General features: G+C 35.7%; 1 protein-coding gene and 1 pseudogene across 1 annotated transcript; one reads left to right on the forward strand and one right to left on the reverse strand.

Annotated features, from left to right (window-relative positions):
• Positions 1 to 1485: 1485 nt before the first annotated feature.
• Positions 1486 to 12307, reverse strand: LOC127987764 (S-adenosylmethionine mitochondrial carrier protein-like; annotated as a pseudogene).
• Positions 12308 to 13044: 737 nt separating this feature from the next.
• On the forward strand, positions 13045 to 20971 carry LOC127987758 (ras-related protein rab7-like). The gene is made up of 5 exons (XM_052590163.1): positions 13045 to 13357; positions 16985 to 17047; positions 18250 to 18376; positions 18592 to 18810; positions 20756 to 20971. Exons 2-5 carry the CDS (start codon positions 16995 to 16997, stop codon positions 20954 to 20956), a joined length of 600 nt encoding a protein of 199 aa, XP_052446123.1. The 5' UTR covers positions 13045 to 13357; positions 16985 to 16994; the 3' UTR covers positions 20957 to 20971.
• The last annotated feature ends 587 nt before the right edge of the window (positions 20972 to 21558 follow it).

Below are 21558 nucleotides of genomic sequence, written 5' to 3' on the forward strand. Positions count from 1 at the left end.
GAGCTTTGGAATAACTTGTGCGTAAATGATCCTCTAACTGTGTTTGAATCTGAGGAAATGCTGAGGGAAATCATTTTTTTGGACATCTCAGCAACAACTAATGCTGAAGTTGACAGGCGTAGGTGTTTCATAACTACATTTCTACAGGGTTGCCAGTTCTCCTCTCCTCCCCTTCCCTCCGCTCTCACATCTGCGCTGATATACAATGAGCTCTGTCAGATGGCAACCAATGTATCTCCAACAGCACTCTTCTTCTGTCTGTCTGCCTCTCTCAATCTCACACTCCCTCTCGGGTGAGTGTCATGAGAAAGCGATAAGATCAGATCTCTCCGTAAACATAACAGAAACATTACTTCGAAAATCCATATTATTCATTTTTAATACTATGTTTTCATTGCATCAAAAAGTCCAAGATATATAAAAGTAGGTAAGCCTACCTACCAAAGGTTTTATCTTGTATCTTCATCATTTATTAAGTTTAGGTTTTATCTTGTATCTTCATCATTTATTAAGTTTATTACAATTATGATTGTTTATGCTCCTAGTAATCTAAGTGCTGTATCTTTTCAGCTACCACGCTGATGGTTATCAGATTTGCCCTAAACCCGTTATGCCCCCTAGCGGCAGAAACCAAGAAACACACTATAAGATCGAGCCTTACAACTTGTATTTGTGTTATATGTAGTCTTGTGTTTTTATTCACAGTCTTTTGGAGTTAGCTCGTAGCTTTGCGCGAGGAGCAGAAACAATCTGAAGTCACTTTTCACTGAAAATCTTCTCCTGTTAACCGGATTACCAAGGCAGAACTCAAGAATCAGTCAGGCTTGTAAACGATTCATTCAGAACTTATAATAAAAAATAATAATAATAATAAAAAAAAGCTGTTACAAAAAGAACGATTAATTCATGAATTGAACTTTGAACTTCAGAGAGCAACAACAGGTCAGATATTTAGTGAAATAATTACTTAAAGGAATAGTTCACCCCAAAAATTAAATTTTGTCATCATTCATGACGTTCCAATTAAACCTGTATAAGTTTCTTTCTTATGTTCAACACAAGATAAAATATTTTGAAGAATTTTGAAGAATCAAACAATTGCTGGTGCCTATTGATTACCAGGACTCTATAAATTACTTCTTATATGCTAAACGAAAAAAGTTTTGTAACTACATGAGGGTGAGTAAATGATGAAAAGAAAAACAAATTTTTGGGTGAACTATCACTTTAAAATGTGGCTTGTTCTCCACATGAGGCTAGTGAATGGCTTCAGAAGACATTTATGACAGCCACGATTGAAAACACTAAATAATAATATGATAATGGAAAAACAACACTACCATTCAAAATTTGATACTTTTCAATACTTTTTGTTCAGCAGGGCTGCATTCGAATGATCAAATGTGATAATAAAGACTTTTACATTGTAAAAAAAGAAAAGAAAAAAAGTTTAAATAATTTTAAACACTGTTTAACATGGTCACACAAAAATAATAAGCCGTACAACTGTTTCTTGAGCAGCAAATCAGCATATTAGAATGATTTCTGAGAGATCATGTAAAACTGATTGTGACTGGAGTAATGATGCTGCCATCACAGGAACAAATGACATTTTAATACAGTAAAATAGAAAATCTTAAAATGTAATAATAATAATCATTCACAATATTGCAATAGTGTTCCTGTAGCTCAATTGGTAGAGCATTGCTATCAAGTGCAATGTTGGGGATTCGATTCCCCGGGAACACATAATAGGTAAAAGTAGCTTTGGATAAAAGCGTCTGCAAAATGCATAAATTGAATTTAATATTGCTGGTTTTACTTATTTTTGATCCAATAATAGAGAGCATAAGATACTTCTTTCAAAAACATTGATGGTAACTGTTGTGATTTACCCTTGGATTTACACTGACATCATGTATCATGTATGACAGAATTTCTTTTCATGCCATGAATTTCGTTTGTCAGTCATTTAGCTGCTTGTCATCCTGTCTCTCTTGACCAACTAGTGCGTATCGGTGGGCTGTATCTCATCACAACCTCTTGTCCAGGGTTCTTTAATGAATCTGCATAATGGAGAAGACCCCAATTAAATCCTTGCGTGAGGACGACTCGGCATCCAGAGTAAACAAACTTAGCCTGACAGGGTTGCGGTGCTGGATAAGATAGCAGGCGGAGAAAATGAATTAGCTTCCTGACACACGTCAAAGCCAATCCCAAGGAAGAAGCGGGGCACCTCTCGGCACCTCTATTTTATCTGGCCCTTAGTATTCAGCCTCAGCAGCCTGCTCTCATCCAAAATGTATTCATTTATTCAGAAGCCCTTGGAGAAATCAGAAAAGGCTTGTTGTTCTTTTTTTCTTCATGTCCAGATGGAGTTTGCGTGAATAACGTGTGTTAAGTGAGGCGGAAAATAAGTACAGGATGGCCCCGCAGTGAGAGACAATATCACCTCACGAAAAAAACGAGTGTCACCTTCATGCAAGTTTTTTTGATTTTGAATATTTCACTCCCTTTATCTACTGTCGGTGTGTGTCATGAAGGAGGATAAAATATATTTGGAAAACAAATGAAAAAATATGAGCTTTGCCTTCAACTCGATATGCATTATCAATTTAATGCAAGTGTGCGAGGAAGCAGATGATTAAACAAAGGGCAAGAATGAGAGATCCATTTAAAAGAAGGATAGGAAGGATGTGGTGGTTGTTCTTTCTGCTGCTTAAAGCTACAAAAAATTAATACAAAAAAAAACACAAAGGGAAAAGATATGCTAGATTGAGCAAAGTGAAATTCAGAATAGAAAAGGTGCAACATAATGCTTGAGGGAACCCAAATATTAAAATTCTGTCTTTATTTACTCACTACAGAACACAAAAAAGACAGTTTGAAGACAGTTATAATATAATGAAAGTCATTTAGGTTCAAAATAACACTGAAGCCACCTGACTTTCATTTTATAGACAACAATACAGAGTTAGAAATAGCATGAGAGATGAGTAGAATTTTCTAATGCAGATTTTTTTTTATTTTTTTATTTTAGATTACTTTTAGTGACCTGGCCAAATGGGTTTGCAAAACAGTCAAAAAAAATTGAATATAAGTTCACAATAATTTTTTTTTACTTTTGTGTTTTTGCACAAAAAAAAACAAACAAAAACAAAAAACCTGTGTGTGCCATGCATTTAAGAGGTACTCAAATCAAATGTCAATATCAAAAGAATTTGTGTAACTATGAATCGCAGAGTATCAGTGATGTGTAGAGGAAAGCCAGCCTACCTCCCTAAGTACTGTACTGCCATAACCTCTGTACAAGCCTCTGAAACCCTGCAATGAGAAAACAAAAAAAGGGTTGTTATCTCTAAGTAAACAAAAAGACATGGTATTATCATCTGGTTGCCTTTCAGAATTACTTATTTATCAATCATTCCACCCGTGCATCCGTTTTTAACATGACAACTCAAGTGAACTCAAGTGCACTGTAAGTCAAACTGATGGTAGACACATACAATACCTCTTCTTGTAGTGTATTCAGGAGCACCCTGTAGGTATTGAGAGAGGGATGGCCTGTTTCCTATGTAAGTGGGACACGGATCAGACATGCAACTGGTAGTTGGAGAAAGATCATAAAATTCAAGGTTATCAAACTTTGGAATATGGTCAAATTTGGGGCTCTTTGAAAGTAATAGGGACTTGAAATAACAAATGTATAGTTTATGACAGCAGATTAATATTTACAATTGAAAGAAAAAAATATATAAAAGTGGATCAGGACAAAAAAAAAAAAAACATTTCCAAAAGCAAAACCTTGGATTGACACATTTTAAAATAATAGATAAAACCTTAATTAATATAAAAAATTACATTAACGTTTGTGTTAAAAATGCATTTTAAAAAGATTCTAAAAAGTACTGTTCGAAATACAACCACTATCTACACACACACACACACACACATAAAATGTGTGTAATGTATACGTCAAATGTTTCTTTAAAAAATTTCTTTATTAAAAATATTAAATACAACTAAAATATAGTTTCCTATATAATTCTACTACTAAACATGCTTTGTCAATAGCAGAAGTGTGGCATTATTCAAACTCATTCTTCACGGAAGCATCCCCCTCCAAAACTACACTTGTTGTGCATTACTTCTGATCCTCACCATGCTGGGGGGCGGAAATACCAGTGTGAACCAAGGATGGAAAGCAATCTCCGCAGCCACAGGGAGTTCACCGGCCCCCCCACCAGACCCCAAGGCTCACACTGGATCTGTGGTGCTAGATGTAATCTCTTCTGAATGACAGAGCGGGCGTGGGGTGCTACTATGAGAGAGGTCGGGTCTGCTGTGAGCCCAGCTGACAGTCTATATGCACGGTGTGTGTGAACAAGCTATGGTAGTTTGCACTCTGTATGACTCTGGCAGGCGGCAGAGCATCTCCTTGCACACTGCAGTTACCGAATGAATAGCCACTTGGCTTACAGAACAGCATGCAAGACTATGGAAAGGCCGGCATGACACAAATGTGGAAGAACCAGCTGAGGGAATCTGTTTTTACTTTGAAAAAAGTAAGCTCAGTTGAAAAGGTTTATATTTTAAGCCAAACGCGTGTAGCAAGAGTGCCATCCAGTGGCCAAATGAGGGAACCACAACCATCGGTCTATTAGGCAAACTGACAGGGCTCATTTTACTAAGCTCATTTACATTCTGTTTTTGCTGGGTTAACATTTATGAAACACTAAACATCGCGTCTCCTCGTGTAATTCTCAAAAGGATCAAAATTACGGCAGTAAATAGAGAGGGAAGTGGATATGACAAGTAATTCTTGCAGTAATTGAATTGGCGTGCGCGAGTGCGCGCCGCAGCAATTTCATATCATCTCGCAGGGGAATTGATGGAGGACTGGTGAGGGATCATATCAGATCAATTACCGGCATTGTGTATTACTGAGGTAATTTACAGAGAGCAGTGAAGAGGAAAACTAAGCTGAGGACGTTTTAAAATAAGTGGAAGTCGAAGAGTTACCTGAATTGGACCAGATTGTAGAGTTAATGACTTTAAGGCAGTTTTACTAATTGGTTTACAAATTAAGGTCGAATACTTATACTGTTTATTGTGAGATACATATATCTTTATCTGGTAGTCCTTTGGAGGCGGTTAATTAGTCGCTGCCTGCATCTGCTCTTCCCGCCTTGTGCTGCTGAAGCGCGGGAACCTCGAGGACCACGACAGGAAGGTCGATGAAAAAGCGGGCAATTAAAGCAAGGGGCAAGGAACTCGACCGGAAGTTGAAGTCGGGTGGGGGCTGCCATCTTTTAGCAGAACTTCACTTGCGTTAGCATTCCCATTGACTCCCATTCATTTTGGCGTCACTTTGACAGCGAATAACTTTACATCTGAAGCGTTTAAAGACTCTGTTTGTCCATTATTTATTTCTAAAGATACACAACAATGTATAAAGGGCTCCATTACCTTCTATGTTACATTATGGCCCCGTATTAATAGTTTTTGTAAAAAATAGGCTAACGATTGCGTCATAACCACTCGGCTCTCTGTCGCATTACCGTACAGACAGGAGGAGAAGCTCGCAGGCAATTAACTTAATATGGCGTACTGGCGTTACATTTTAAAATACTATACAAAATAATTAATCAGAATACTTACTCCTGCTCACTCACGCCAAAGAACTCCCCGCTCAAGCTCGCCGTCTCTGCAAGATTAACGATGGCAGTTTGCACGCACAGCCACTTAGAAGATTTACATCTGTCAGACAGGTTGCTGAAGTCGTCAAGCTTCGTTTGAGTCTGCGCGTCAGAAACGGAAGTGCTAAAAAACGCTAAAACTGGGCTTCATTTGTCTCAATTGAGTTCCAATGGGGTCGCTGTGTCCATTTCTTTTACTGTCTATGAATTAAAGAGTGAGGTACACTCATAGACCGTAAAAGAAAGGGTACACTGCTTATTTTAGCACCACGTGAATCAGTTCAGAGCCGTTTGTCTTTCTTTTTGCTGTTCTGTAAACCAAACACCTGCAGAGGGACGACTGAAATCTGCACACCGTTTTGATTTGCCTCCACACGTTATACACTAAAACATATTTGTTTTCACTATTTTTAATAATGAACATTTATATGAAGTTTAATAAATAGAAGAAATCACTGTAAAACATGCTAAATACCTAGACTAATTATACCTAACACCATAATCAGTCGGTTCTGTGCATAAGTAACACAATTATGATATATTATCCATTTTAAAGTCATATCTTTTAATTAACTATAGTTAAAATTATATTCCATGATAATAACACATGATCATTCTTAACTATTCATGGTTATGCCAGGCTGAAGAGTTAAATGCAAATCTATGCTATTAAACGTGTTATATCAAGCCTTAAATTAACTTACACCACAAGGTGTAACGAAGAATTGATGTAAATTTATTATAACTGTGGTTTAAATGATAACACTTTAGAATGCATATTGTAAGAAATGAATAATTAATTTGAATAATTTTAGGATTTAAATTATATATACAAGTTTCAAGTAAAGATCAACATAATCGTAGCTACACTGCCATTCAAAAGTTTAAGGTCAGTAAGTTTTTTTTTATTTTTATTATTATTATACAGCAAGGGTGCATTAACTTGGCCCTTAACTGATGATTAAGTTTTTAATGTAAGAAAATACTTATTTCAAATAAATTCTGTTCCTTTGAACTTCGCATCCTGATATTATTCTATTTTTTTCACTATTAAGCTAAATTAAACTGTTTTCAATACTAAAAATGATATATTTTTTTCTTAAGCAGTGAAATCTGCATGATTTCTGAAGGATCATATGACACTATATATATATATATATAATTTGTTAATATACTGTTTTTTTTCCTGTATTTTGATCAAATAAATTCAGCTTTGGTGAGTTTTGAATTTAAAAACAAACAAACAAAGAAACATAAATACCCCAACTTTTGAATGCAAATATGTTAAAAAATATATTTATAACATAATATTTGTATAGTATGTCTCAATGCTTGCCTTTTTACCCACAAACCTGAAGCCACTTCTTGAATCCCAGTACACTTCTATTAGCATAAAATAAACCACTTTTGCATGCTAAGGTCACTCTCACAGCTGTGTCTCCAGACATCAAGAGAAACAGCTGGAACATTCCGAACAGTCCGTGAACTCGGAACACACGCCTCCCAGCAGAGTCTCAGGAAGTTGGAATTACAATTGGCATCTGGAACAATCTTCCACAGATCATCCTACAGGTGCTTTAAAAAACAACAAGAACAGTGGCCTCTCGGGTCCTCATGGAGCGCTCCCTTCCCAAAGCCTATCTGCACAGACCAATATCTTCCTCGCACGTCCCCCATCTCGTCCTTTAATAATACCAGTGGCATGGGAAGAAATACAAATTTTAACCCGACACTTCAATTGCCTATTTTTTTATATTTCAGAGACCTGTCAGGTGAGAACAAGAAGAGGGGGTGTGAAAAGGCTGAAAACGAGCCACAGTACAACTCTCAGGCTTGATTTAAACAATAAATCACAGGCAATAGTTTTCTCTTTGGACAATTCATGGATTATTAAGTTTAGCAGGTTGCCAATCGGCGTCTTCTAAGTCATGCCACATGCTGCTTTCACCCCACAGCCATAAGGAGAGACAAGGTTTATAAATGTACGAAAAAGTGTTCCTTCAGTTTGACAAATGAGCTTTTGGAGAGTGTGCTGGAATGAAGATAAATCTGACGTAACAGATACATAACAGCCTGCTCTGGTCCTGACAGATGCCATCAGCCAGTGCATTTATAATACACACACAATGATACGGAGAAGAAAGTGACAGAAATCATCTTTGTTATTATTACACAATACTACACCACAAGGAGGTTGAATGCATTATTCTGATTGATTGACGAATGTTCTAAGGTGTTCAATTAAAGATTTCCAATAAAAAAGCCCCTAAAAGCAATCTTGGTCAAAAATTATATACTATGTGTAGCATTCACTCATTATCGTTATAAGTACTTTCACTTCAAATGCACTAAATCCCAACCTCAACCCATTCAGAAGTACCAGTACTTACATAGAAACCTATACATAGTAGCCAGAAAGATATGCTAATTTTAAAGAAAAAAGTCACACATACTTAAGAGGCTTTTGCATCTGAATTTTAATTATTTTAATAAGTTGAATTTTTTTCCAGTAAATGGACAGCTATGAAGTAGTTCCAGGTCTGCTGACTGCATTACGCTTCCTTGACACTTTGCAAAAAGGCCAACGAATCTGACAAACCACAAAAATGACAAAAAATTCCCATGTTTTTCCCACAGATGGAAACAAACCAGCAGAGAAAATTATTGCCAGCATTTTATAAAATTGCAACTGAAAAGCTACATTACATTTTAGTTAACATTGCTGTTTTTGAAGCTGTTAAACTTGCTATTTGTAAAGACGCTGCTGCTAAACACTTTCGATTACTCATCAGCCGTATTTCTTACATAGATAAACCTTTTATTTAGTTGTGTGAAGAGACAAGCTTGACTAAAGAGAGACTGGTGAAGGTGAATAAAGTGAGGATAAAGTTTCCAGACGAATAAAATCTTTCTGGTTGCAGAATCCCTGAGCTTAAAGTCCTGGATTGCATTTGATTAGTGTGCTATAGAGCTAACCTTAAAGGGTCAACCAGATAACTATGACAGTACAGCAGGAGCAAAATCCTGGAAAAGTAATGGGCAAATGTACAAAGTAATAGGAAATACTCAAATCGATTATTGCACAAACAAGAAACAAAATTGACTGATGCAAAATTGGGCCAGAAAACTCTAAATCATCTCCCGTTAGAAAAACTATTAGTCAGAAGTTGTATAATGGCAGGAGTTATGTAAGTAAGATAACTTTGTCTTCTGCTCCAGACGGCCTAAGGTGAAGACTTTCATGGTTAAGCTCCAGGATTACAGACTTTGAACAGGGCAATGTGTAACCACAACACACTGGGATTCAGCTAGGGCTCTGCTGTTAAAATCCCCCTTTTGAAGTGTGCAAATCCTGCTGCACCAGGCAAAGGGTTATCAACAGTCCCGACTTCAACTTCACCTCATATTCACATACAGTCAAACCAAAATTTATTCCGACACCTTCAACATTATTGCAGTTTATTCACGATCATTTAGAAAATGTTAATATAATATGACAAGAACTGTTTCACAACAAGCAGATATTGATAATGTCTGATAACTTTGATAGGAAAATATGTAATGAAGTAGGTGGATTAGCTGTTAGCTGTTAAATTTAAGTACACAATTAGATAATACCAATTTAGATCAACCAAGCAATGTTTAATTTTATTCAATTAAAGAATAACACCTGAGCAAAACATGGTCAGGTAAAAGTGTCTGAATAATTTTTGGTCCCAAATTTGGATCAGTTATCCTGTTGGTCCACTGCATGAAGAATTTTTGGGTTATAATATGTTACAGTTTAATTTATTTTGCTATCCTCACTTACATTAAAGAACTATAGTGTCCCTGTACCCACTAGTAAAAAAATATATATATATATTATATTATATTTTATATATATATATATATATATATATAATAATTTTTGGTTTGACTGTATCTTGAGTTGATAAAAGCTGCTTTTTTCACTTGACTTACTGTTTAATAGCTGTGATTAGCCCTTAATGATAGGCACTCTATAATTTTCCAAGCAAAAAGCCACTTTTCAACCAGAGTGTCTTCTTCACTACTAAGAAGTAGATGGAATAACATTCAGTTATTTTAATTGGTAATAAATTGAAATGATCAACCCAACTACAACATTTATTTTTATATACTATCACTTGAAATTGGAAATTACAGCTGCATATTGAGATGAATGGAATGGTGATGTATTAGTAGGCTCTTGTGTGGAATTTCTAACGGGGTTGAGGAAAATCTGCTGCTAAATTCTGCTGAATAGATTTAAATGTGATAAATTATGTTAAACAGGGTCTTTTGAGGAATGAAGACTATTTTATAAACGACTGTCCTGAAAGAATACAGCAAACTGGATCTAGAGAAGTATGCCTTGAGACACAACAAATAAATGTCTTTACTGGAATTTTTAATTAATGAAATCTTCTATCCTTGAGGAATAAAAGCATTAAATAAAATCTCCCTTGACAAAACTGCAAGACTCCTCTCTATAACAACAGCTATGTCAATAGACAACAATAAGATCCTATTTGGCCAGCTGGTGGGAAAAAAACAGGGTCGTCTGTGGCCCGGCTCCTAACCCAGAGCAAAAAAACAGCCAACAAAAACCACATTCTTAGCTTTCTGAATATTTGTCTGTGAAACAGACATACTGTTCATTTGGGCTGCAATGGGTAAATTAATTATGATAAATACAAAGGGCAAAACAACAGGAAAGGAAGAAGAATAACAGGAAACCTACAATTTCTCCTAGTGATGCGGCCAGCATGTGAGTGATGGGGGCCAAGTTTGTAGCACTGTAGCCTGTGAATAACGACTTGGTGCTTTCATAGGTGACGAAGAATGCAGCAGCTGGAACCAAGAAGAAAGACTTTATTTGAGGCAAACTATTAAAATATCATGAACTTTCAAAAATGTGTGCATTTATTTGTAGGCAAATTCTGAGAGCTAGTGATTCCAGCAATTCTGGTTTAAATATGCCATTTATCATAATCAGAAGTCTATGCAGCATACAGTTATAATAAGCTTCCAAAGAGTTTAAAGTAAACTTTGAAACATGCAGCCATTTTTCATGTTTATAATAAAATATATAAACTTAACTTACCATTGGGAAAGGAGCCTATAGCAGCTGACGGGACGCCTGCATAGACACCTCTGAAACCTCCTGCCTTGTAGAAGCCCTGCTGGCTCTGCAACCTTGTCTTTATGGTGTCCAGAGGGTAGAGAGTGAGATCTACACACATTCCCGCACAACCGCCTGCCTAAGGGATGAAGAGCAATGATACTGCTTTAATACATCATTATATATCAGTATGGTATAATAAGGTGCTTTAATTCTGGTGCAGAGCAATTATTCACTGTAGTCTCATATAATTTTTACCACATAGTAATGCCACAATTTACCAGACATTACTCTTTAAATTACTCTTTAAAGAGCTCTAAGGAGAAAAAGAGTAAGCTTTTCTGTTCTGCTCAATATGGCTACTAATATGAAGCAGAGATATAGAATACCACTTTTTATCAAATTCGTTATTCATTATGATTGCCCCATTTTTCACCCATTGTTTGTAGAGCATTTCTGACTAACAATAAGCAATACTGTACATATGGATCTGCAAACAAAACCCTTTTCCAATACAGTGCTACAGAGTGAAAACTCTATGATTGAATTATTATTACTTTAAGGTGGTCCTTTTTTGGTCCGGATCTTGTTGTAGAGGTAAATTACACAAAGAACTACTGACTCTACTACTATTATTATTATTATTATGAAGTGCTGTAGTCCAACAAATTCATAATTAGGATGTAGAAACAAATGGAAAGAAAAGCATTTTTCTCTAATAAAAGTAATAAATAAATAAATAAATACGGCAAAACAACTGCCTGGACTATGAAATCATAAATAATTATTATAATTGATTAACTAATTAATATGTGAGAAATAAGGGGAAATATTATTGTTTTTTACTTCTTTGTAAACTACAAAGGTTAAAAACTAAAACAATGCAAAACAATAAAACCAAATAACAACAGTATTAATAAACTAGACGTTGGTATTGTTTATTTGTTGATAAGCAGACATTTTTTACTTAGACTTTTATTTTCATCATCGTAACCATGATCAAAATTGCTTTCAAAAGGACTAGTCTGAGATGACTGAAACACGTAAGTTCAGACACATTAGCATGAAACCACTGTTACTGTATTACATTTTACTGTATTTATTTCACATGCATCGTGGATGTCATGAGGAAGGATACCTCATAGACATGAAATAGACATAAAATATGATTTACCACAAGGGAGGCTGTGAACTCTTGCCTGTCCATATTGTACGCGAGGACTTCGCATAGACAGTAAAGAAACTGGACTTCGGCACTAACTATCGCACGCTCATCACGCGCGCTGCCATGTTTAAAGGCGGGCGTTTCCACTGACGTCACCGTGATGACAACAACAGCGCTCTTTATTCTCAGCAGAGCAGCAGATGAATATCAATGTAAAATCCAGTATGGCATCAGAATAGATCCAGCAGGGGGAACTATTATTCCATCAAAGGTACCAATTACACGAAGACAAATCAAGTAGTAAATGTATTTAAAATATATACATTTAAAAAAATAAAGTGTTGTATAAAGTACAACAGGATTTCATTGTGATGAAGTTAAATAACATTTGCATTTTGTGTTCACGTGCAATTAGTGGCGTTTCAATTAAATAAATAATTGAAATATTTATTTATTTATTTATTATGATGATTATTATAATTATTATTATTAGTTTAATTTGATGCTTTTTTTTTTTACACCACACTACAACATTTTACCACAATATTGTATCTTATATGTGTACAAGGAATGGGAATAACGCAGAAATAAGTTAAACAACGCACCTATTTAATAAATACACATAGCATTATATGCATATAATGTTTGGTTGGGGCAAATTCTCACATTTTGTTGGGATTTGTGACATGTAGCCTATTTTAAATGTTATAATTGTACACTAAAACATCTAAGTTACACTTATGGCATAGATCAAACTTTTCATACGCCATAAAAAGTCATTGTGGCAAAAAAAATAAAAAATTTCATTATGTCATACTTATGGCTTTTATGTTAAATGTATGATTTACCAAAACATGATTTTTGTATGTGGTGGAAAAAGGCTTACATATTTTTGTAGTCAATACTGTTGTGGTCATTAAAAACAAGTATATGTCTATAAAAAAAAAACTTGACTTAATAATACCCTAAAAGTTTGGTCTTCAGAAGAAGGTCAGCTTTTAGGGCGTGTCTTCTGGGGCCTACGCGATGACGTCCCCTGCGTGATGACATCGCTGGCTTTCAAGGGGTTGTTTTGGAGGAAGTTAAAGCAGATCTCGAAACAGAAAGAGAAAAAAAGACCCGTCATTTAACAGAGGTGGCAATAGCGGTTATAGCACCCGTTTTGGAATCACCGATTCCGGATTAGTTCGCTTATACACCTAGCCTAAGCGAGCCAGTGTTTCGCTGGCGACAGGGGCTGAACTTATTGTTTGTTTTCTTCATAAACATCAGGCTTGTGTAAGGGCAACGGTAGCAGTTTAGCTCACAGGCTACACCACAGCACTAATACAGACTGATATTTGCTAGATCTCCAGCTTTATAAACCAGGTGAGTAGTCAAATCAATATGAACATGTTCAATCCAGAGACTGGTCGTGGATTTGTTAAGAGAGATGGTGTAGTTGACATGTAAGCTAACTGACGTTAGCAAACGAGCTCATTTGTAATGCTGTTAAAGGACACTGAGATGATTTAATTGTCGTTTATCTGTGTATAACTTCCTTCCTGGTTAGAATCAGTCATTTACACGCTGTGATGTTGATCTGTCCCTATTCAGGCCCTGAATAATCAGGTGTTTCTAATAACCCTGACAGACGCGCTGGATTGTGTCCATTTGCGTTTCATTTCAAACGCACCACTTTTTCTTGAGCTATACATAAGAAGACATTTTTATTCAATGCCTCTGACACAATAACAATCGATCAGATATGGATTTAACAGCGCTGTCTTGCTTTTATATGAAAACAGATGATTGCACAACCAGCAGCCGCATCAAATACATTCGCTCTCTGCTTGTATGTTTACAGCACACCGAAACAGTTGTGGAGTATTGCGAAACAATCCGTTTTAAATAAACAACCATTTACTATAATGCTAAAGCCACCATTACACTACAACGCTTTTATAGTTCAAAATCAGCGTCGATACATGATATCATTAATAGTACGCACTTGATTATTTGCTGCAGTGTGGTGTTGAAATAAATGGATGGCATTCTGCTATTCTCATGCATGCTAAAGGAAAGTGCTCTATCATGTGATCCGACTTTACCGAGTGTCATGGGTTCCAGATTAAATATGGAGTCGTAAAACAGTTTGCAATCCTTGGCTGTGTCTCAAAATCTAGCCAGCTGCCTATCTAAACAGTTCAATAGTATACTACTCTTAATATAGTGTGTAACGCATTATGGTTTTACACAGAACAGAAGTCAAAACAAGGAGCTTCTGTTGGTCGTTCTGGCAAATTTGCATGACCTTTTGAACCATACAAAATTTGCACAGGAAACTTCCCAGTTACATGTATTCTTATTAAAATGACTGGATTTCATCAGCCAAAAATAGCCAAACTACGGTAAATATAACACACTGCACTGTAATGCTCTAGCATTTTTTTTTTTTTTTTTTGGGGTTAGTTTGTACTTTTATTTTTGCAGTTGCTGTTAATATGAAATAGGAACATCAGGATCGTGCTGACATTATGGATGTACAGTATATCTGAGAATGTATTTATACTACGAGATAAAACTGCAGCCACATTTACTGTACCAACTTGAAAAGTTTCAGGAGAAATCCAGGAATTTCATGTGAGGTCGAAAGATTTTTCCAGTCAGATTTCACAATGGTTTGACACACAGAAAGCTGCTTGGTTTACAAAAAACCTTTTTTCATTTCTACTTGCTGAATTAAATTAAGCTGAATTATTCAGATTCAGCAGCATGTTAAAAATAACACAGATAAAATCTAGACTGTGAGGAATAGACTTGCAGTTTTAAAATGCCATGCACTGTATGAAGGTCCAATATCATGTCCTTTTAAACTTAAAAAAACATTTTATGGACATTTTGTCAACAGAAAGTTATTTCAGAGAGACATTTGGTCAGCTCAGCAGTCGGTATGTTGTAGTACACTCAGTAGTACCACTGTACATCTATCTTCACAGCCTCTGTTTCACAGCACTTACCTGACTAAGGTCTGTGTGATAAAGTTGTGGTGATGATGAAGCGCACTTATCTAACATTTTGTGTTGCTTAATACATTCTGTGTCACATAATTTTTTTAAAAACGTAGTCAATACAACATTATGTGAGCTAGAATTAATTTTGGGCATCCAAGTCATATTCCTACAAAAACATTTAATGCTCAAATCTGCAGCCTTGGTATGCAAGCAGCTTGTTAGGTTTTGCGACCGAGCCAAACTGTCATGAAGATGAACCATAAAGAGGCTTAAAGACTTTATAGTGATTTTGTGTGTCATATGGGCTGGTCAGGGTACACGTGAGATTACTTCATTTCAACACTCCCAGGAAAGACATCAGAAATGTTTCAATATCCTTGATATATTCAAGAGTGGTTCTTTCTTTCCATGTATTTCTTTAGTTTATTGGCAGTTACATCTTTTTTTTTTTTTAGTAGCTGTGTAGTATTACATAAATAATGTGATATACTACAATGTCTCTAAAGAGACAGCAAGTGTTCCAGGTTGGTGACTTTGAGTTAAGGATTTTTATGTGGAGCAACTCTTCAGTCCACTTGTGGATCCTAGTGAACCATGATAAGGGGTTTTCTTATAGCAGCTTTTTTTTTTGTGTTTACTGCTGCTTGAAGTTTAACACTAGATTTATTGTTCAGATTTTTCTTCTTTTTTTTTTAGTAATTGTATTTCAGTGTAAGCCATTTTTAAAGAAAATCAAGCAATCGTTTCATTCCTGAGGGTCATTTCATGATGCCTTGCTTCTCTGGAGCCTAAAGTTATTTATCAGTGAACATAAGCTAAGCTTTCATGTAGGATCAGCATACTAATAAGAAATATCTGTTGGATTTTGATATTGATGCTAATTTGTGTGTAGAAAGGAGAATTTTGCATGGTTTAAGCGGGATATGTTGAAAAACTTATGCATTTTAAGTGAAAATTAAAGCTAACAAAATCTTCTGTTGTCTTTAACATGCATCATAGACCTTCACACGGTAGTCACGGTTGTGCCATATTGAATTTTTGACAGTAATGCAAAAACGAGTCTGTGAGGAAAAAAGTACAGTGGATTGTACAGTGTTTAGCAACATACTGAATGTTCAGCTTATGAAACCGACATGACATGGAAAGCTTTGATTTCCACAGACATGCTCAAAACTGTTCCAAAATGTTACCCAGTAGCCCAACCTTGCATTTGGATGCGGTTTTCACTACTAAATGAAGGACTAATTACATAATCCAGTCCACATTTGATTTCATCTGCCTGATTTTAGGCCAGTTGTTACATATGAAGATAAGCAGTTAAAAGGTACTAATAGCACCTAATTAAAAGGTGCATGCTCTGCCATTCAAATGCTGTGTATTGGCACTACAATATATATTATGTGACCTAAGTTCCTCTGTTTATGCCAGCTAGTTTTTTTGGTGGTGGTAGTTGTTGGTACAGGAAGCACTATTCTATGCAACGCTGTCATTTTGATGAACTTTCTAAAGTCTGTAGCAGTGATCAGTGTCCTCACTTTCCTGGCCTGGATAAACAGCAGTACCTTAACCGATGGCCTGTATTCATTAAAAGATGGAGAAGCATTTAGTGAATGGCGTGTTCAAGCCTTTCGCTTAAAAAGGGAAGTCTATGTGTATAACAGTTGGCGGGAAACAGTACATGCTGTTTGTAAGAGAGCGCTTCTCGTGACTTTGGTAGTTGGAGTGCACATGACCTGTTTGAGAGTGCAAGCAGAATCATGGGTTTTGTCATTGAATCAGAAAAGGCATTTATAGCACACTTAGAGTGTGTAACTTCAATCAAATGGGTGCTTTTAGCTATAGTAGTTAGCTTACTACATCCTACAAGGTCCCTGTCCTGTCTGCAGTTCCTTTGAAAAGGCCTGTTTCATTACAACCAGTTTTGGCTTTCACTTCCTTTTTATTTCATATGAGTTGTGCTGTTGAAATCTTGGCTTCATGCTCTGTGCTTTCTCTTCCCCAGCTGTGACACTATGACATCAAGGAAGAAAGTTCTTCTGAAGGTGATCATTCTTGGAGACTCTGGGTGAGTTCAATGCCATTGTAATAAATTCGGGGCAACTGCCACTTTCATGTAGCTTTTATAGGCACAGTTCAGCCCAAAATGAACATTTTCATTATTTACCTACCCTCAAGTTGTTCCAAACCCATACGAGTTTCTTTCTTCTGTTGAACACAAAAGAAGATATTTTGACGAATATGGGTAACTAAAAAGTTGACGGTAGCCATTGACTTCCATGGTATTTTTATTTAGATATATATTTTTTTTCATAAATGAAGACAGTTTTGTAATTTGTGGGTGAAGTTTGCCTTTAAGTGTGGAATTTTAGAGTATTCTGTTAAACAGTAGTATAGTGTTAATCAAGTAAAGGTTTAAAAAGATTTGAACTCAGTGCAATGTTTCTTGCAGTGCTATATTCAGCAGTGAAGCTAATAAATATAAAGCACCATGAGAAAAGCACTTGTTAATTTGAGTTGTAAAGTTCTGTGCTTAAAGGCTACAGCAGAATATTAATAACGAAGAAAACAAACAAAACATCTTTGTTGCGTTGATTTTGTTGCTGACAAACATACAGCACGATCTGTCTAGTCTGATTCACAAACTTACGAGTCCACTATTTTTACTCCGCTTGAATCTGTCTAACAAATTGCTCGCTGAATCAGAACAAACATGTGACTCACTCCATCTTTGGATGTTTATGTTAAGTTTTATTGTAATAAATGTAAAATACTTAGGGTAAGATATTTGAAATGGTTTTGAGAGAAGTCTATTTTACTCAATAAGGTTGGATTTATTTGATCAGAAATACAATTTAACATGAAAGCTTTCCAAAAAAAAAAAAAAAATCCTATGACACTATACAAGTGCATTGTTAGAGTGACAGTATAAACTGATGTTTAGATGATTCATGACACACTGGGCATTTATATGTTGTCATGTCAGCCACCCAAATAAAAAACCTCCTTAAAGCCTTTCATTTCCTCATGATCTCTAATGAGCTTTCAAGATGGGAAAGTTTGTGGGTGGGATATAAATTCTCAAGAAAGTATTTTCAGTTTCATAAAGGCAATGTACATTTTGTTAAGGCCTGCATTATTAATGTTCATAGAGCGTTTCATTTGGTATGACTCATAGTTCTGCACAGTCACTAATAGATGTGTTGGTTCTCCAGGAGTTTTTTTTTTTTTTGGCCAGGTCTGGGTATAAATATTGTTTTGCCTCAACAGGGTTGGGAAGACATCTCTGATGAACCAGTATGTGAATAAGAAGTTCAGTAATCAGTACAAAGCTACTATAGGGGCAGATTTCCTGACAAAAGAAGTGATGGTTGATGACCGACTTGTCACAATGCAGGTAGAGATGACAGATTATTAAGGATGTAATTCAACCAAAAATATAATTTCTATCCTCATGCATTATTTCTACAGATGGACACAAATAATCCCAAAGTCACTTGCATGCTGTATAAATCTGCATGTCTGTTTTAAATATGTTTTATAATGCAGCCTGACGGAATGTCCATATATGAATGCAGCTTTTATGTGAGTGTTCTGTGTTGTTTCATTCAGATATGGGACACAGCAGGTCAAGAGCGCTTCCAGTCTCTGGGTGTGGCTTTCTACCGCGGTGCCGACTGCTGTGTGCTGGTGTTCGACGTCACTGCCCCAAACACCTTCAAGACACTGGACAGCTGGAGAGACGAGTTTCTCATCCAGGCCAGCCCGCGCGACCCAGAGAACTTCCCCTTCGTGGTGCTGGGCAACAAAATCGATCTGGAGAACAGGCAGGTGGGTGCAATGATTTCTGTTGTAAGGGTACATTCAGATTGATGCTTTATATTATAATTTTAGTATGTTGGTCACACCACATGACTTTAATTTGATAGATAAATGTTTTATTAAATTACTCACCTTCATGTCGTTGACCTGCAAGACCTCAGTTGATCTTCGGAACACAAATGAAGATATTTTTGATTTATTCTGAGAGTCCTCTGACCCTCCATAGACAGCAATGTATGTAACACGGTCAATGTCCAGAAATGCAGCAAGGACATTGGTAAAATAATCCATGTGACATCAGGGGTTCAACCATAATTTTATGAAGCTACGAGAATGCATTCTGTACGCAAAGTAAACAAAAATAAAAATTAATCTCCTCTGCATCACTATAGCGCCATTTTGGAGAGTATCCACTGAAGGCAAACAACGTATGCTGTTCTGTGTCAGCTGTTTTCATTCAGATCAAAGTGTAAACGACGTAATCAGTGTATCCGCGGGTCGCAGCTGACTCAGCATGCATTTTTTACGTTCAGTGGATACTCTCCAAAATGATTCTAGGGTGATGTGGAGGAGACTAATTGTTGAATAAAATAATTATTTTTGTTTTCTTTGCGTAAATTTTTTTTCCGCGTAGCTTCATAAAATTACAGTTAAATCCTTAATGTCACGTGGATTATTCTACAGATGTCCTTGTTACATTTCTGGACATTGATCGTGTTACTTACATTGCTGTCAGTGGGAGGGTCAGAGAAATCTTAATTTGTGTTCTGAAGATGAACGGAGGTCGAACGGGTTTTAGAATAACATGATGGTGAGTAATTAATGACAACAGACAGAATTAATGAACTATCACTTTAATGTTGTTTTTTTTTTTTTTTTTTTTTTTTTTAATGGGTTTCTTTTAATTGGGACTTTTCTTCTTCATTTTACCGGTAAATAAAAAAAAGCTCTGTTCACAAAGTAAACGATGCTACATCTTTTTACCGAGAAAGCACCATTCACACATCAGCTTCAAAATTGTACACAGACCACATTACTGGTAATGTTACAACTTCTCATTCCGGAAGATAAATTGACAAAGAATTTACCGGTATTTTTAAAAAGATCCTGTTCACACTTGATCTCTTAATGGTAATTTACCGGTAATTTACCAGTAGACTGTATGTGTGAAAGGAGCTATTGCGAGTATAAATTGCATTTTCAGTGCATTTTAGAATAACCTTATAGATTGTAAAAATAAAAAATAAAATATTATATCATTGACCCATGAAGTGTGTAGAGAATATATTTCAAGATCATGTCACATTCAAAGAGGCCAAGAAAGCTAATTTAGGACCTCCATACACATGTAAAGTGTTTAAACTTCTTAACTTTCAGTCAATGACACCTCCAATAACTTGATTAGAGAAGACTTGATTATTCATCTAGCATGAATAAAACAACAAAAGTTTTGGATGAATGAAAATTATGTTTTTCAAAGCAGTCTCTTATGCTCACCTAGGCTACATTTAATCTAAAATACATTTATTACATAAATTATTATTATTATTATTTTAAATATATTTCCTGTAAATGCAAGGCAGTATTTCAGTATTTTCAGCAGCCATTCCTCCACATAATGCTTCAGAAATAATTTTAATATGCTGATTTGGTCCTCATCTTTTCATAGAAACATCATGCTTTTTGTCATGCTTTTTTTCTCCAGGATACTTTAGTGAAAGTTCAAAAGCATTCAAAACAGCATTTATTTGAAAAACGATTGATCCATTTAATACATTCTTACTGCACTAAACTTTGAAACCATTGTGTACATTGAAGGACCTGAACCATATCAACTAGTGTCATGGTGGAGACTTTTGCAAACACACATTTCCTCATGTTGAATATAATAATACATCTATGAACTTATTCAAAGTTTCTGTGAACTTCATATTTTGCTTCTTTCATACATCAGGTAACAACTAAGCGGGCACAGGCTTGGTGTCAGAGTAAGAACAACATCCCGTATTTTGAGACCAGTGCAAAGGAGGCCATCAACGTAGAGCAGGCTTTCCAGACCATCGCGCGCAATGCACTCAAACAGGTATGTTTGTTGAAATACATGTTGCATTTGGTGACGAAAGCACTAAAATATGCTTACGAACAGTGCACTTGATGCAAATTTCATATATATGTATTTTTTTTGTAATAATTAGATTGTACGCAACGTGCCAACACTGCTAAGGCCTGTTGTTTCTTTTTCAATAAACAATCAAGGAAACAGAACAACAACAAACTACTGTAGATGTAGATGGTAACATCAAAACATTGAGTAATGAGTTAAGTTACAAACTCTAGTTTAAATGGGTACAGCAGTGATAAATAGAAGCCTGCTTCTGCCATGGAATAAAAAAATAAAAACGGTAACTGTGAATATTTATCTAAAAAATTTGTTTTTTCCTTGCAAATTCAAAGCCTTTTTCTTGTAATTCTAACTTTTTACTTTTCACGACTTGCCTTACAATTCTTTTCTTACATCTTGGAATTTAGAGTTTTTCGCAATCATTTTTTTCCCGCCATGGAATAAAAATAGAATTTAATTGTTATCTTGCTTTTTTTCACGTAATTTGCCTGATATCGGAGTTTCTGTTTTGCAATTCTTTTTCCTCTGAATTCTGAGGTTATATCTCACAATTTTGGGTTTATATCACGAAATTCTGTTTTTTCTTAGAAACAAGGTCAGAGACAAGGATGAATCTTTCTAGTTCACTTGTTGAG

The sequence above is a fragment of the Carassius gibelio genome, chromosome B22 (assembly GCF_023724105.1).
Source record: "Carassius gibelio isolate Cgi1373 ecotype wild population from Czech Republic chromosome B22, carGib1.2-hapl.c, whole genome shotgun sequence".
Taxonomy (NCBI): domain Eukaryota; kingdom Metazoa; phylum Chordata; class Actinopteri; order Cypriniformes; family Cyprinidae; genus Carassius; species Carassius gibelio.

Bases quoted from the DNA above. Each gene is read 5' to 3' on its own strand.
- LOC127987758 (XM_052590163.1), top strand. From the start codon at position 16,995: ATGACATCAAGGAAGAAAGTTCTTCTGAAGGTGATCATTCTTGGAGAC. The intron at 17,048-18,249 runs GTGAGTTCAATG...TTGCCTCAACAG, and splicing joins ATCATTCTTGGAGACTCTGG to GGTTGGGAAGACATCTCTGA. The intron at 18,811-20,755 runs GTGGGTGCAATG...TTCATACATCAG, and splicing joins TCGATCTGGAGAACAGGCAG to GTAACAACTAAGCGGGCACA.